At 40.2% G+C, this 17274-nt stretch overlaps 2 protein-coding genes across 15 annotated transcripts; both read right to left on the minus strand.

Moving 5' to 3' along the window:
- Nucleotides 1–357: 357 nt before the first annotated feature.
- Nucleotides 358–5186, minus strand: casp3a (caspase 3, apoptosis-related cysteine peptidase a). The gene is made up of 6 exons (XM_076091468.1): nucleotides 4977–5186; nucleotides 4537–4670; nucleotides 2261–2389; nucleotides 1990–2165; nucleotides 1775–1886; nucleotides 358–1683 (listed from the first exon to the last, which is right to left on the minus strand). The coding sequence occupies exons 1-6, from the start codon at nucleotides 5033–5035 to the stop codon at nucleotides 1454–1456; spliced, it is 840 nt and encodes a 279-aa protein (XP_075947583.1). The 5' UTR covers nucleotides 5036–5186; the 3' UTR covers nucleotides 358–1453.
- Nucleotides 5187–5511: 325 nt separating this feature from the next.
- Nucleotides 5512–15543, minus strand: osbp (oxysterol binding protein). 14 transcript variants are annotated; one of them, XM_076091456.1, is made up of 21 exons: nucleotides 15385–15543; nucleotides 13878–14048; nucleotides 13462–13670; nucleotides 13105–13267; nucleotides 12890–13001; nucleotides 12601–12799; nucleotides 12387–12501; nucleotides 12209–12269; nucleotides 11924–12091; nucleotides 11578–11823; nucleotides 11349–11469; nucleotides 11166–11269; nucleotides 10947–11042; nucleotides 10324–10508; nucleotides 10010–10239; nucleotides 9828–9866; nucleotides 9610–9657; nucleotides 9083–9121; nucleotides 8941–8964; nucleotides 8767–8805; nucleotides 5512–8366 (listed from the first exon to the last, which is right to left on the minus strand). In XM_076091456.1, the coding sequence occupies exons 2-21, from the start codon at nucleotides 14009–14011 to the stop codon at nucleotides 8224–8226; spliced, it is 2475 nt and encodes an 824-aa protein (XP_075947571.1). In that variant the 5' UTR covers nucleotides 14012–14048; nucleotides 15385–15543; the 3' UTR covers nucleotides 5512–8223. The 14 variants fall into 14 exon arrangements, with proteins under 14 accessions (XP_075947571.1, XP_075947566.1, XP_075947570.1 ...); XM_076091451.1 differs by having other exon boundaries at nucleotides 12209–12272; XM_076091455.1 differs by having other exon boundaries at nucleotides 12209–12272; nucleotides 15447–15542.
- Between the last annotated feature and the right edge of the window lie 1731 nt (nucleotides 15544–17274).

Consider the following 17274-nt stretch of genomic DNA (forward strand, 5'->3'; position numbering starts at 1 on the left):
ACAAAGGTGAACAAATTGCAATTTGTTAAATCTACTTAAGATTGGAGTTGTATATTGGTCTGTGTACGTTCAACAGGTAAGTGGCCTGTCGTGTGTGAGAGCTAGTTGAGGTGAAGTCTGTGCTCGCAGTGAAGGAATCTCAGGCCCAGTTATATTTGGCCCAGGGCCTCAGGATACAGTTCTTCTCACCGCGTGGCAAATCTGGAGTAATCTGGTTGTTTACACTCAGTGTGCACAAGTAGACCCGCTACTGTGTGTGTGTGTGTGTGTGTGTGTAGAGGTTAGCTCTGTGAGATATGAACACTGGCCAGATTTGATGAGAATTGAGCATTTTAACTTCCGTAATGAAACTCGATGTTATTGTTACACTGACTCTGCTGTACAACAGAGAACAATGAAAAGTGGTTTTTATTTTTCAGAAAAAATAACATTACACCAACCTCACAGTATCACTGCTTACAAAATACTAATGTAAAAAAAAAAGCCCAAAGTGATGCTCATAGCAAAGTCGAGTATATTGATACGACATAAAACCTGGATCGTCAAACAGTGAAGTATTTTAACAGCAAAATTGATTTCAGCTAGTTTGCTGTAAATATTGAAATATTTACTCACAAACGACCAGCACCTGGATCAGCACACAATCAAATTGCGTTTTGAAATTATAGCAAAAAGCATCCCGTTTGTTTTAACTTAAAAAAAAAAAAATAAATAAATACATTTACTGCCTTAGATCAGATGTGTTCAAGTATGGAAATGAGCAAATAAAAGTATCGTACAAGTGGGCTGGCTTTTCTCATGCATGCTATGAAGTCTGATATTTAGAAAATGAAAAACAACAATTAAATTCACTCAATAGTGAAGAAAGATTAAAAACAGACAGAAATGACACCCGATCCCTTCAAAATAGACTAGTTTTGTTTAGAAACTTGGGTTAAAAACTGCCTAGTCATAAGATGCTGATGTTGGAGGGCAGGAAGCCCATCTATGTTTTCATGATCAAACAAACATAAAAAGGTTTTTATCAAACTGGCTACCAAAATATTTCCCTGAAATGTGTTTAGTATAAAACAGAAGAGGCATTCACCGGTAGAAAACAGAGCTTGGGATTATACGGCCAATTACATTTCATCTTTTAGATCCACACTTTTGTTACGTTAATGCTTTTGTTTAACATTTTATGGTAAATGTTTAAAAGACAATTCAAAGTTGTTGTCCTGCAGGGATATAAAAAAAAAAAAAAAAAAAAAGAAAAACACTCAATGCCTCATATCTCAGAACTGCTCCACACAGAAAGAACCGTATAATGCCAAGCATTGTGAAATATGTGAGCTGAACTTCCAAGATGTATGCAGTCAGACAGTGTAAACTAAAAATAATTCACAAACACCACCTCATACTCCAGCCTTTCTTCTGCAGATGAAGGCTGGAGTCTTCCAATGGACAGACGACATCAAGGGGAGAAATACATCTCTTTGGTCAGCATTGACACAATGCATGGGATTTGTTTCTTTGCATCAAAGCCGGGTGAATTGGAGACAGACTCGAACTCTACTGCCACCTTGTGGTTCACTCGAACCATGATGTGCTGAAGCTCCAATTCTTTTCCATATGTGGTGATCATGTCACACAGCGACTGCATGAACCAGGACCCAGACATCGTGTTCCTCCACGAGTAGTAGCCTGTAGGCAGTAAAGGGTCCATCAATATAATAAGTAAAAAAGGGTAACAATTAGTCTAGAAAAGCACCTGTGTGTATGAGTGAGTATTAACCTGGGGCTGTGGAGAAGGCATAGAGGAAGTCGGCTTCTACAGGGATCCTGGTAGTGCCGTCTTCTCCACTGTCTGCTTCAATGCCTGCGTCCAGATCGGTGCCTCTGCAAGCCTACTCCATGTGCACACAAACAAAAACAAGACCAGGTTAAGACATTTTAGCAAAGTCCAAGGGGAGGAAAAATAAATAATAAAAAGACAAACTCTTACAATACCTGGATGAAGAAGAGTTTGGGCTTTCCCACCAATGATTTGCAGCGATCACCTCGAAAAAGTGACGTCAGATACTTTAGCTCGACTGAGCCATCGGTACCGAAGAACACGCCCTCGTCGCCATGACTCAACAGAACACAGACAAATGAGGCGTAGCAGCTGTGGTCTTCCTTTGACGCTAAATTAAAACAAATAGGATTTAATCTTTAATACGCAATATGAAAGACAGCAGCTAGTATTTGTGTGTGTGTACACATTTTCTAACAAACTTACCAGATGTTAAAACCTGCTTCATCTGGTCGACTGACTGGTCGTTGTAAACCTTCACTTTATAACCCAACTTCCCAAACACTTTCATCGCGTTGGCTGCATCCACATCTGTACCATTTCGTTGATTCATGCCTTTAAAAACAAAAAGCAACACAATGAAGACATAACTTAATTTTTAAGGAACCAACATCTTCCTTCCTCTTATGCAGATTTCACCATTATGACAGACTGTAAGCAGATTGTATGCAAAGCACATTTGTTTTCCTATCATTGTACTGCCACACACAGGTGATTGTTTTGGTGTTCATTAGTCTGTATTCATTTTTAAGATTCTGTTGTTCACAGAGCCAGGCATTCAGGCCATTCTCCTAACAGACTTTTTTTGTTCACGCTCAACCTGCACAGACCTGCACGGTGACGGTGGGATTTCCGAGCGCACCTTTTCTGGTTACCTCACATAAAGCTCCACATATCTTCACCCCAATCAGCCAGAAAAAAAGAACACCTAAACAGGTGTAAATAATGAGATGATTGCTGGCTGAATAGCATTCGCACCGTCATGGATGACTGGAACATTTGAATAGAACAGAGCCATCGTTAACGTCATTAGTAACACCTGTGCTTTCCCGCTATGACGAGTCAAAATGTCTGTCTTAGGAGGGCACAACCATGCTGTGTGCCGTCAGACTACATCGTCTAGCTCCCGTGTGTTCAGGATTGAACACCTCTCTAGTCTGTTAGCTACAGTAACTGTGGTCCATCTGTTTTATTTCTAAGAGTGGAGCTGTGGACCACACCTATCCTGCTAGATTTTTACACTAAGTCTGATTGGCTCTTGCACAACATGCTGCAATATTCTTGGAAACGTGCGTGGTGATTTAGAGAAAGCACATATTTACCATAACAGGAATCTATTCTCAGTTGAGCAGGCCTTACCACCCCACTCATATGATTTACTTGCTCTTGGAACATTGTTGACCAAGCAGTCATGTGTACTCAGTTAGTCCTGCTCGACAAGTTTGTCAAACACAAGTCTGACGGCAAAATAAGACAAATCGTACCGTAACTTATGCACAGCAGACTGAAGCTGTATTCACTGATATCAAAGGTCTTCTCAGACGGATAATGGAGGCTCTTTCAAACATGGCATAGACTGTTCTCACACATCAACTATTGTAGACATCAGGCCTTTTGTATCCAAAAATAAGTAACATTCCCTTATAGATCCTTAAAGGGCAGACATGGTGATGAGTCACAAAAAGATTATGAACACCAAAAAGACACGTGCCAATTCTGCTGTCTTACTGCATCCTGCCACAATACCCAAGTGACCAATTCCATCAAACTTGAAAGAAGAACTAATCAAACCGTGGGTTCACATGTGATGCATGCCAAGTCACTGCAAATCATGTGGATACCTGAACTTCCCAAAGAGCCACTGACAGTTTGCTGCACTGAGAGTTATTGAATTGTCTTAATCAAATGCAATGATGCAGAGAGAAGGAATAGTACAACTGCCTGCTTGTTCTCATTTTCACTAAAGGACACAGAGCCATCGTTATCTAATTAACTGGCATGGGGTGCAGTTAAACGGGATCCACAGCAACAAGAGTAAATTGGGACCCCGAGCACACTCGTCGTCTCATGAAAGGTGTGGATGCGAGATGATTGGCCTGCTTTGCTGAACGCCGATATGTCCGTCTCCATTTAAAATAACTGTCATGGAGCTCACACATCTCCAAGTCTGACGGGGGATATCCTCGCCGAATCTACCTCAACTGAGGTTCACTTGTGTACACCCAACTGGACAGGGACACCACAGACACCTCTTCAGCCAGCTGATCCCTTACTCCTCATGAAATATTTAACGGTGAACATTTGAGGCATCTGACCCATTAGCCTTGGACTCACCTGTTGCTTTAGTCTAGATTAACTGAGCATTTCGAAATGGCACATTCTTAAATCCCCAGTGTGGCTTTTTCTCGATTGCTGGAAAAATAAACTTGAACCCAACAAGAGAGAATAAACATATCATAAAGGGAAGTCATTATTTTCATTACCTTGGAACTAGTACTATAAAGTACTTTTTAAATTACTTTGAGTAGACGTTATCACCAGATGATTCTTTTTAACTTATTATGAAAAGAGTTTCAGCACTAAGTAAAACCAGAGATTACATTTAAACCTGGTTCTGCATCAAATATAATCGTCTACAGTGGTAATTTGTATTCACAGCAGATTCACTTATACGTTTCATCTTAAGGTCAAATATAAAACACCTGTTCTTCTGTCAAAGTTCTTGTTGTTGATCACGATGCACTGGCCGATGCTGGGGAAGTTCAGACTGTATCTGAAGCTGTGGGCGGTGGGCTTGGCGTCCACGTCCACGGAGCCAGACAAAGACAACTCTGACCTGAGGGACAACGAGACCATAAAACCAGCATGTAATTTAACTGTGATAACAACACGTTGTACGTAATGCTCGACAAAGGGCTAAGGAAGCATTTAATGGGTCGCAGGCCTGTTCATATATCACGAGTGACTCAAAGCTGGTCTAACGTTACCGACAAATAGCTGATGTGTAATAATAAGCGGGTGTATTAAAATATGCTAACAGCTTGCTCATCTCTGCACGCCTGCTGACTTGGAGAGGACAACAATGGGCTGCTGATAAACATCGCTAACTAGCTATCGGATAAATAAACAAACCGTGACTCACTGTTGTCCGTCGCCACTCTTTGCGTCTGTGGAGTCTTCACCGGGTCCGTTTACCGACATACTTCTGATTCAGATAATGAAGCTCACAGTGAAATGACACACCCTGTGTATGATGCACGGTAAAAACCCAGCCGACGACTAATGCTAGCTGCTAACGTAAGAGACTAAGCTAGCTGCGCGCGGCGGATAGAAGATGCTGATGTCACGCGCAGCGGCGGAGAGCCGCTCGATTTAAAGCGCAACGCCTCCAAGTGACGAGGGGCGGAGCCAGGTTCAGGAAACGTAACACTTTGTGGTTTTATATTGTATTTGTGTATTGTTAATATAGTTCTGAAACTGACATCTAATTAAGGATCAGTTTAAGAAATATAATACATTGTTATGGACTTAACGATTCAAGAGAATACAATGTTCAAAACTAAAGTATCTAAAGCTAAAGTATCGGTGATGACACATAAATACAGTATAATACTCTGGAAGTGGCCATTTTGCATGAGTAATTTTACTTTTGTTTTGGAAAATCGAAAACACCAATATGCACTTCATTTCCATTCAGACTTTAATATTGCCAACCCCTAACACAATCCTGCTAAAGAAAACTGCATTGAAGGACACAAAAGGTTAAAAGTACTGTAAAACAGTGAGTCAATACATATGTATATTTTAACCGATGTACACGTTTGCAATACTTAACATGGCTCAGGAAAAGTTGTCAAAACAAGCTCAACACTTCAGTGGCCAACATCAAGTAGGGCACGATACGTAATGCACTGTATGTTAGTGCAAGAACGTGAGTTAATTGTGGGAAGCTGTGGCATTGTGACCATCTCCACCTTGCAGGCCAAAAACAAACTCAGCTGGAAAACACTGAAAGTGATGAAAAGGGTAGAAACTTCAGAAATTAGGAGCCACGGCTAAAAAAAAAATCAAGATTATACAAATGTTGAAAGAGACAGAACAGACGGAAACCTGTAAAATCTGAAATCTAAGAGACATAGAGGAGGCTGTACATTCCTCACACACTCTTCAACCTGTACTTAAATGCTGTGTGATGGTTCAGACCCAAACAAAATTTATGTAATTTAAAATAAAGCTATCCTAGCTGGTAGAGGGTGACTCATGTAACACAGTATACATCCAGTACTGAGTAAACAATGAAGCAAAGCAACAAAAAAATAAAGCAAAAGTGCATCACCGCCATTAGATTCTCTATCAATACAACCAGTTAATATCACAATTACTTTACTATTTAATATATTTATACAGAAATATAACCTTTTTTTTGTGATCTTCATTTTCAGTGTTTTAAGTACACTTGAATATAAAATGAAATTTAGATTTGTCATCAACCACACAGTCCTTCCATTCCAATGACAAACAACAACACAGACACATACAATGACAGGTTTCAGTTTTTCCAGTTTTAGCAATGTCACTTCACACATTTCATTTTGTGCTACATGTATATATACGCACTGAGGCACTCTTATTGCTGTCCGTTAAAAAACTACACTCGCAAAACACGACGACTACAATACATCAAGATTAAAGCTATTATCGATACGTTTGAGGGGAAACCGGAAAGACAAAAAGCCTCACATTTCCCTTCAAATTTACTAGAAGCCTCACGCCAGTAGAAATCAGCACACAGCTCAGCTTGTGACTCTCAGTGTTTACTTTGAGAGCAGAATTTAAATCATTGATCTCAGTGTTAGTGAGGGCACACACTTCAGGTATGAAAATACAAGTCTGAAAATAGTGTACTTGGGTGGAGAATCAGAAAAGGCTGTTAATCTGAATAATCCGATCATCCCGTTCCCGGTCATGGTGTATCATAAAACACAGATTTTTTCATCGGCTCTTGAGGTTCTACGGGACAGAATTATGGGATGGGACGACTTTAGAATGGGAACAAAATCAATTTAGAGTGTAATGTAGTGACTGTACATGTGATTTAGTCTTAAGCAACTCTTTAAAATGAATTGTTGGACAAAATACAAGAAAAAAAAAAATAGTGCCATTGATAATTTTTTTTACTTCATATTTCCATCGGTACTTATACATTTGTTACCACTATTTTAATTCATATAGTATTCAAAATGGTATCATATAAAATAAAGAACATGTATTTTATTCAACTTAATGTGCTACATAGAAATATTTAATTATTCTTCCCCAATAAAAAAAAACCTTACAATTTATTGTTCTATAGTGAAAAGAAAGGTTAAAAAACAACTGCGTGTATATGTAATGACTTATGTGTAGACCCACAAATATTGTTGTTAAATGACCAAACCAGACTTAACGAGGCCTAAATATGAGGAGTGGTACAATCATAAGGAACTACTTTCAAATCTCCTCACAGCTACCATGTATTTATGTATTTTACAGGGGAATTGGGAGGAAAATCACAAACTGATTTTTGAATAGACTAGTTAATTGTAAAAATTAAAGAAGGCTAATATGTAGATATAGTATACCTCCGGAGTCCCAAACTACCATAAATTCAAAGGCAAACTTTGTATCATGTCTTGGTGTTTGTGACACTTCTAATTTTAAACCAGTGCAAAGAAAATTGTTCAAATACGCCATTATTTACAAGAAACAGCATTCATCTGTCTTTTGCATCTATGCATATTTGATGTGGTCTGAAACTGGTATAGTGAATTGTTACGGTGTTGGAATAAAACAACATTGGGCAGTGCTGGGGAAGCTTCAATAAATTCATTGCAAAAGTCTTAATCAGGAGTGCACAACAAAAACAAACGCATAAATCACATGTTCTGTAGTCGCTGACTCTCTACAAGCAAACCTTGTATATTGTAAGATGTCATCTGGATGAATTATGCTTCTGATAATAGTGCTTTGAAAGAAAATGCATAATGACATTGTTAGAATAACTTGCTGCCAGCTGCAACTCGAAGGCCAAAGAACCCTGGAGTGAGAACAAGCAGTGGACTAAGATAATCATCAGTGTTTGAGAGGCAGTGAGAGGGAATTCTGAACGCTAATCAGCTGCAATGTTACAACAATGCTACAGTGTGCATCGTATCTGCGTTGAGGGTGAAGTCCAGATGCCCTTAACCCTGAGCAAATCACTGCTGGACAAGGGGGACCGAGTGTGGGGGAGGGGGGAATCAGTTGAAGCTACGGACATTGAAGACAGGTTGATGTCAGGCTTGAATCCCCATTTTTAGCTGATGTACGTTTTGTACACCACAGAGGAAGAGAGGCCGCCTCCGCTGTCATCAGAAGAGGTCAGGGCACATGTCCCAGCCGCCCTGTTCCTTTGCCTCCCAGTAACCGCCCTTGTAGACGTGCAAGGTCTCTCCGGATACGGGGTCGTCCAACTTCTCGAACCACATGGCCGTGTAGTTGTCTGGATGAGTGCCTAAAAAGGAAAAACAAGAGGAACATCTTTCACAAAGAAGAAGCTTCAGCTGGACCCGAGGTGAGGGTTTAGAAGCCACTGAGCCATGACGAACACACCATGCTGAAATTAAGCCGATGGTTGACCGAAACCGAAAAACAAAAGATGACAAATTATAGGTGAGCACTCGATGAAATCACGGATTTGCTCCTCTGTGGAGAGAATCAGGCTCACAACTAATGCCCCGAATGCCCAGGACCACAGTAAACTGAGCAACGACAGACACAATGCTACTCTAAAATATTCAAGTACTAGGTTTGTGCAAATTCTACATTGAGCTACAGGTTCCCTAAATACTACCAACACAAATCTAAAGGAAATAAAACAGGGGATAATTGAGAGCAACACTGATGTTACTTGCTTTTGATTTGAGCTCCATAAAGACCTTCATTGCCTTCCACTAAGAGAGACCAAGTTGGACGTAAAAAGGGGAAACGGTTAACAGAAGGCTTCTTAAATCCAGATCAAATTAAAATTGCAAGGAAATGGGGAGATCATTGCACAGCATGTGTTATGTCATGATCAGAATACTTGCTTAGAGGTGATGGTCCATAAGGGGCTGAAAATAGAAGAATTAAGGATGAATCTTTGAGAGTTCAGACATAAAAAGTTTGGGTATGAACTGAAGATGGCCGACACAAAGAGAGACAGCCAATCAAATGAAAGAGGCTACTTGCATGCAACGGATATATAGAGATGAGAGTCCTCTGTGTCAGCTTTACCCCAGCACACAAAAAAAATAAATAAATAAATTAAAAAAAATAGATGTGAATCTACAACTCAGTATCCAAAAAATCCACACAAATATGGTGTTTATGTTCATTTCAGAAATGCTGTGTGTAGCATTTTAAGCAAAATACCATGACAGCTAAATATCTTTGAAGAGAGCATGAATATCTTTTACTTATAGTTCAGTTTCCCGTCCGAAAGGACTGTGTGACGAAAAGATAAAGCAGTGAACATATGCCAAATATAGTGTGAATTTACACTGATACTATTTTTTTTTTTTTTTTTTATGCGGACCTTTCTTTTAGGTGGCTCATCTACGTTTTGCTGCTGCCCCCCGTCCTCAGCAGGACACCACGTTGCTCCCGTGCTGGTACTCATGCAACCCCCACTTCAAAAACACCCAAACGATCCCTTAAGATGCCACACATAGCACCGTAAAAGCACATATTATGTTCAGCTATGAAGTGATACTTGCTTTCATCAAAACCCTCATTTGCGTCTGTGCCAGTCTCCCTTGCATCAGCTAAATGGAACAGAAACGGATGAAAGGATGGTGAAAGTACTTCAAAGATGATGAAGGACGTTCCTGTTACATACGCAAACATCTTGAACATGTGTTGCTTTGCATCTAGAGCTAATATATATAGCGTTGATCAAAGGGTGGGAAAAGACGGAAGAGAAGAGAGTACTTGCTTTTCGAGGGTGAATCATTGATTGAATCCTCAGTGACAGCTTAGGTTTGAGACAAAGACAAGGTATTCCAAGACAGACGGAGTGGACAAAAGATGAATGGACAGAACAAACATTGGAAAGAAACACAAGACAAATAGATAAACTCCAAAACTAAGCTATTTCCTATCTTTTTTTTGTTTTACCTTCCTCGGGTGAGCTGGCTGCTTTTACAGCCTCCCTCTCCCTTTCTCGGCGGACGGTGCGCTGTTTCTCTTCTAGCCTCTGTTTCTCTGCGTTCGCCTCATCCCAGCGGCCATCCTCCATTAACTTCTGGTCGGGGCGCCGTCGACAGTCCGTTGGCGCCACTCCCTCCTCAGGCTCATTGAGCGTCAAGGCCAGGGAGGAGAAGAAGTACATGTTCTCTGCCCCCTCTCTGTCAAGTCATCAACATAAAAAAAGGTTAGAGGCACGACAATTTATGAGCACATTCGACTTTCTCAATACCACCAAAACTCACGGTAAGGGGTTCTTTCTCCAGATTTCTTTGGCTTTGAGGGTCTGATAGACAGTCCTCTGTTTGCCTTCGGTGCCGTTCTCGCCTTTACTGCTCTGCATTATCCTGGAAAACTCCATCTTCTCATCCCAGGTTCCCGATAGCACGTAATGGGCCTTCCCATCCTTATCAGCTACTACTCCTGTTACCTGAGACACAAACACGGATTACATTGAAGAATGTAATCGCAGAGCCAACAGTAGGCAGTACTACAGCTCTGCCAATATTAATACAATGTTCAGTTTTTTGTTGATCTGTTAATTAGGTTATATATCACAGGAGTGTGCTAGACTACATCATATTGAGAAATCCCAGATCCCTACTAAAAAGCCCCGGACCAATCTAGTCACATCCTTTCCAAGGGATAAATCAGCTATTCTTTTTCAAAATATCCTTCTCATTAAAAGACAATTACACCGATAAACCAGGATGAAAACATCAACATTTCTGGCAACGGTATCAGTTACATTTTGGGGAAAAAAGCTCAATTTAAATGATTACAGTTTCTGAATCTTTGTGTGTTTTATAGACAGTATTGTGTGGCGGTGTGTTATGCATCTTCCTGTGAAGAAGCATAAAAAGCCCACCTTTCTTGGTACATCTCTGGAGAAGTAACTGTAGGGAGCAAACTTGAGGTGGCAGCGATCTCCCGTCTTGTGGTTCACCACATCTATCTCCCCTGACTAGAAAGGGGACAAAGGAAAGAGACAAAAGGTTTTGCTCTTGAGGACTTAAAAGGATACACGCAGTAGAATTTTAAGCGAAACATTCAATAAAGACATAATGCGGTTAAAGTTTAAATTTACCTGGTCAATCCACAACTTTCCAACAATGATGTTGTGTACAGTTGTAGTCACTTTCTTCCAAGAGTAGTGATTGTCGCTCTTGTCAAATAAGCACTGGATAGAACCTGAGGATACAGAGGGAATCATCTTAGACCCTGCTCATCTAATATATCACTGTCATATTTGGTCTTCACACACACTCACCCAAAGGCATGATCGAGAGATATTTTCCTCTAAACTTGCTGGCCAGGGTAATTTCTTGTCTGAGGTTCCAGCCCTTCTCAGAGCTGGCATGGTGAGCTGCAGCAGGTGGGTGGTGACTCACCTGAGAAGAGGCGAGTGACGAGAAGAGGGATCGCAAAGTCGTGTTTTGACCATTACAATTGTGAGATGTTTGAAGACGATTAAACTTGCTTGCATAAACATCCTTTACCTGTTCACAGAGGGAGCGGTAGCCACAATCTTTTAGCCGATCGAGCTCAAAGGTTTCTCCCAGCAGAGGATTGAAGGGTTTCCCCGTGCGGTGGACAGTGGTGGAGTACGAAGAGACTGTGAAAGCGGCCACATAACACATCTGCTCTAGAGAGCTCTGACATTTAGCAGCCTTATCCAGCAGCTCGTAGTACTCCAGGTCTTCAGACAGACGTTGCAGCATTGAGAGGGGCTCATTGAAATTCACCTAGTAGGTACATAGTCACAGAGAGAAGAAGTCTGATTACTTCTGAGTACTCTCACAAGCAAAGGCCACTTAGATACCAACAGGAGTACGTGTTTCTTACAGGCATTGGTATCTTTGAGAGCTCCTTTCCAATACAATTCTTCATGATGCTCCACAGATTGAGGTAATAGTTGGGCTTGTCGGGGATACGAGTCCGTCGTTGTCTAACAGGCTCCAGCTCAAGAGTCTGTGGCGACTCTGGGTTGGATGCCAAAGACTGTTCATCAAACTGGAAGAAGAAAAGGAAAATAGCTTTCCAGGTCAAGTGACTGTGGCATGTTGACACGCAGAGGAGAGGACAAATCAATACATCAAAACTTGCTCGCAAAAAACGAACTTAACGCACATTTACTGACTGATCGTCCATTCCAGTCTCACTGCTGATCCCACTGATGTTGCTGCCAGATCTCCTGACGGACAGAGAAGCAACATTTAAAACAAAGCAGAGCACAAGGAGGCAAAATAACAACAACAAAAACAAAAACGAGGTCGATATAAAGAAATAAAATCAGACGGTTAACAACCTGTGATACTTGGGGTCAGCAGGGACAGTGATAAACGCTGCTGGGTCCTCCATAGCATCAAAGAACTCATTGTCGTCATCCTCGTCACTGGCATCACCTTTTACTGGACCACCACCTAGGGTGAAGACAAGATGAATAAATGACTAAATGGCTCAACTGGCCTCACTTGAACAGGGTCCTAAGACAGAAGTGCAGTTGGGGATGAGAACCGTACCTTTGTTAGCTAAGGCGGGATTGCTGAATGAAGGGGGGAGAACTGTAGCTCCTCTGAAAGCTCTTTCCAGGTGATTGTGCTGTTTGGCTAGCTGCTCCAGAGTCTCCTCCAGCCGTATCCTTTGGTCTCGTTCAACCTGCAAGGCCTTCTGCCAGCGCTTACTGTGACTCTGGGCCAGGGAGAGGAAGTCTCTACACGCCTTGGGGAACACGCAAAAAACAAGAGCAACGTTTCGACAAAAGGAGTCAACGACAATGTTTATCAGCAAATGAACACTTGGTCGGCTTACGTTAATCATGGCGTTAGAGGTGATTCTGAACAGTGTGGCTCTCTCTGTGACTTGTCTCATCTTTTCCCCCATGTCTCCTGCGACACGAATCCCCTCCAGTTCTGACAAAGACCTGTGTGTGAAATCAAGGGATGAAGGAAATAGGCAAACAAAATGAATAAAGATAACATTGTTTTTCCTAAAGCAGTCAGACTGCTCAGTCTGATAATCGATACCTTTGGAGGGCCGACCCATGCTTGACAATGAGATCATTGCAGGTGTTGAGGTCCTCCACCTTGCTGCCGAGTGTGCGAAGTGTGGACTGGATTTCTAAGTTACGGCAGCCTCCACTCTGTCCCGAGGTGGGGGGCGCTGCGGGACAGTCGTCACCCGAGTCATCTGAGGGAGAGAATGGGTCAGAGAATGTGACCAAAACCAAACAGACACAAGGAGAAAAGGCTTCACACACATACACAGACAAAAACACACATTTCTGCCTGACATAGGTGCTGTTGTATAAGCTGATCAGACTTTTCTACACATGTTCATATTCCGGCTCCTACATTCTCCAACGTATTTGTTTTCCCTCTCACCAGATTCAGCCTGCATGTGGACGGCCTTTGCCTTGGCGAGCTCCAGAGCAGTGATCCATCGCTGCCGCTCTACTTCTGAGCTGGCCTTCAAGTGGTAGGTCTGCGCGCCTCCGTTGGAAATGACAAAATTGCACGAGTCCTCCACGGCAATATTGGCTGTGGCCAAGTTGATGGTGCCTCTGCATGTGTGACCCATCTCTGCCTGGGTCCTGCAGACAACAGAATGAAGGACAGTCAAATATAGATCCCTGTTTTGGGAAGTCATTATTTTATTTCTTGTAAAGCACGTGTTTAAAATTGTGCATACAGTATGCAATACAAGTACTACTTTGAATGCACTTTTCATTTAAAAGCAAAATTAACAGCCAGGGAAAACCTCAAATAATTCCAACTTTAGTCATATAAATGTAACTTACCTGTAATAAGACAAAAGTCCATTGCTCAGAACAAACCAGCGTCTCTGGTAACCTTTAATGTAGTTTGTCCATTTGAAGAGCCAACCCTTGTACATGTCTCCAGGGGTTGGAGTAGGGGGCTTAGGCTCCGACATCACAACAGACTGTAGTTTCACTGGGTGAAGTTATGGCCTGTTGAGGATGAAAATAATCAAGATTTACATTGCTATTAACTGTTGGATATTGCTACTATTCAACCTGCTTAATGCACACTTGAAACATGAAATTAGGGCTTGGCTATATGGAGAAAATCTAATATCACAATATCTTTGAAGAAATACTTTGATATCAATATTGCAATGATATTGATGCTTTCACAAATTATTTACACAGTGAGATTTTTGATATTTACACATCAGTACTGTGGATTAAATGTCAGTAACCTTCCTGCTCTCACCTCAGTTTTCTTTATAGTTTAAACTGAATGTTTAATACATCAGAAAAGTTCAGTTGACCTTATGTCCACATCAGTAATGTGAACATAATTACTAATTGGGTAAATAAAAATAACATAACATAACCGTCTGGTAAATTCAGAAAATCACATGACTTTACTGTAAGCAGCCTTTGGAACCAAGAACAGACAACACATGCCATATTGTGATATCACAATATCGATATAACATCAATATATTGCCCAGCTCTAGCGCCACATGAAATGTAAGCACAAACTAGTCCTGCAGGTTCTAAAGACACCATCCTCACAGTGTATATTGGTAATGTCAACAACTTAAGATGCAGTAGTTCACTGTGTCATGCTATTGTGACATAAGCTAAATTAAATTATCATTAGATAGATAGATGCTTTATTCATCCCGCAAGGGGAAAAATAAAAGCAGCAAAAATAAAAAAATTAAGTAAAAAAGAAATGCACAATATATACAATAAAATAGAATATTAAATTAACTAACTAAACAAAACATTAGCCATACAAGGAATAACGATGTGTTGATTTAACTTGTTAGACATTAACAAACAGGCCACTTATCTCCATAACCATTAGCTCAGTAAATGACAGCTTAAGTTTCCTGAATATTTAATTTAAAGTGAAAACATGACATCGACACATAAATACTAGTACGGTTTCTATAGTTTCGTTTTCACCATTTAACTAACAGCTTCGATTCAACGTTAACATGGAATTTGTTTAGCTAACGTTTTTGACGTTACTGCATCGTAAAAACACAGCTTCCTACCGATAACAGTCCTATAAAACACACCGGTTCCTCGTCGAGATGACGCACAGGAGTCACGTAAACACAACCAGGACACTGGTGTGAGGTATTTCGAGGAACAAGAAGCCTTTTCCAAACATCGAAGCTATTTAAAACAGTGTCCGTGTCACTAAGCTCGCTGCTAGCTACACAAACAGGAAGCTGTCAAACCAGCCTGACACGTCCCACGTACGCGATGCTAACGATCATTTCTGATGTATCTGGGACATTAAGACGTGATTACATTACTTTACCGTGCGAGACTTCAGCTGTTAACGTTGCGCATGTCGTGTCGGGTGACGCAATGTCAGCTCACCAGTGTTAGCTTTGCTAACTACTTTCATGGATGTATTAAGGACGTAGGACAACAGCTACTTTGCTACAGGTTTTTCTTCTTCTTCTTCTTCCCTTTACGGCAGTTGGCAGCCAAGACTTTGCGTTACTGTCCCCCTCTGGTCATAGTCTGTATTGAATAGTCTTTATTGATGTCCATGTTTTTAAAGTGATGTAAGTCGTCCAGATAACTTACTCTCGTAAAACCAAATATATATATCTAATATACTTAATATTTTTTTATTTTATTTATTGGTTTATTTAATAAGGGACAGTGCACATTAATAAAAACGTTGCTGTAAATGCGCCAGAGTTAGCCAAGAGGCTATTTTTCATCTGTAGTCCCAATGCAGATGTTACAAAGTAAACCTAAAAACAGAATATAACATTCAATTTACAACGTTATGCAATATTGACCCTTTACAATGTATGCACAAACAATGAAAGAAGTGAGAATATTAATATAAGTAGTATCATCATTCAGGAGACTCTTATACTACATTGTCAAGTACTAACAAGAAATGCAACACAGAGGCTCTCAAATTCAACACACACAAAGCAAATAAAATGAGGGATAACTATGTTAAATAGAAACATGGATTAAAGACAATATTATGCTGCATTATTAGACACTAAAAAATATGTCCACGTCAGAGGCACAAAACAAAAGCATGCAGAGCATGTGAAATATATAAATCAGTCAGACACAGCAATAAACAACAATAAAAGAAATGCATGCAGGTAACAATTTCTTTAATTGAGCTTTAAATTAACTATGTTTGTAGTTCTCTGCATGTCACTATATGCTCCACTGTCCCTTTTTCATGATGTTGTCCATCAATGAATAATGTACTATAGTGTCCACTCCTCAACCTGCTTATTGTTGCTTATTTACTTAGTTCCTCTGTGTCTTACCTACTTTATTTGTGTTGCAGTATCACAGTACTGTTGCCACTGTTGATACATTTTCCCCTCTGGATTTGAAAGTTTTATAACAAATGAAACAACTTGTTTTTGACCACATCTTCTGAATATGTGAGGACCCACACACATATTTCTCCCTTGACTAACTCATTTGTGGATTCTTTGATCCATAGGTAAACATCCCTCCCTACTGTAGTATTCACAAATAACATCTGTGGTTTTGTTACTATGCTTTTATCGTCAGCAGGTCCAGATCTACACAATAATGTTGAAATTCCCAGACAGGTCTGAGAGGCCATACCAGTTAAAGAAATGAGATAAAACTGAAAAAGGACACCCTGCAAGATATCACCAGTCATGTTATCAAAGAGCTGCAAGGCTGTCATCTATTATGGAAAAAAATCAACCCTATTTAAGTTTCTAATTTAAATATGTATATTCATAATGTGGAGTTATATTCTCTCTAATTTACTGTTAAGTATTCAAAGGCCAATACATATATTATTGAATGCATTTCTTACACATTGTGTATAATTTTAACTTTTAGGATGAGACCATAGCAGTGGAAATATTAACCTGGGTTTAAAAAAGATTATTACACAATGTGCATTTTCAGTGTGTTAATTTTTGCACTATTTATTTACTTTGACTTTAGTGAAAATAAAAAAAGCTGAAATAATTTGGCTATACTTTTAGTATTTAAAATCAGAAACCAAATGCATTTTAAACCTTTTTGAAAAATACTTCTTCATTGTTCATTACTGGATCTGCGACTTACTTACCGGCCACAATATGTAATGTGCATAAAACTAACCAACAGCCTTTACAATTGTTACATTAAACACATACTCTTCACCTTCTACATTAGCGACACAAAAAACAATAAA

This window comes from Anarhichas minor, unplaced genomic scaffold, assembly GCF_050575085.1.
Source record: "Anarhichas minor isolate MPS153535 unplaced genomic scaffold, ASM5057508v1 ptg000014l, whole genome shotgun sequence".
Lineage (NCBI taxonomy): Eukaryota > Metazoa > Chordata > Actinopteri > Perciformes > Anarhichadidae > Anarhichas > Anarhichas minor.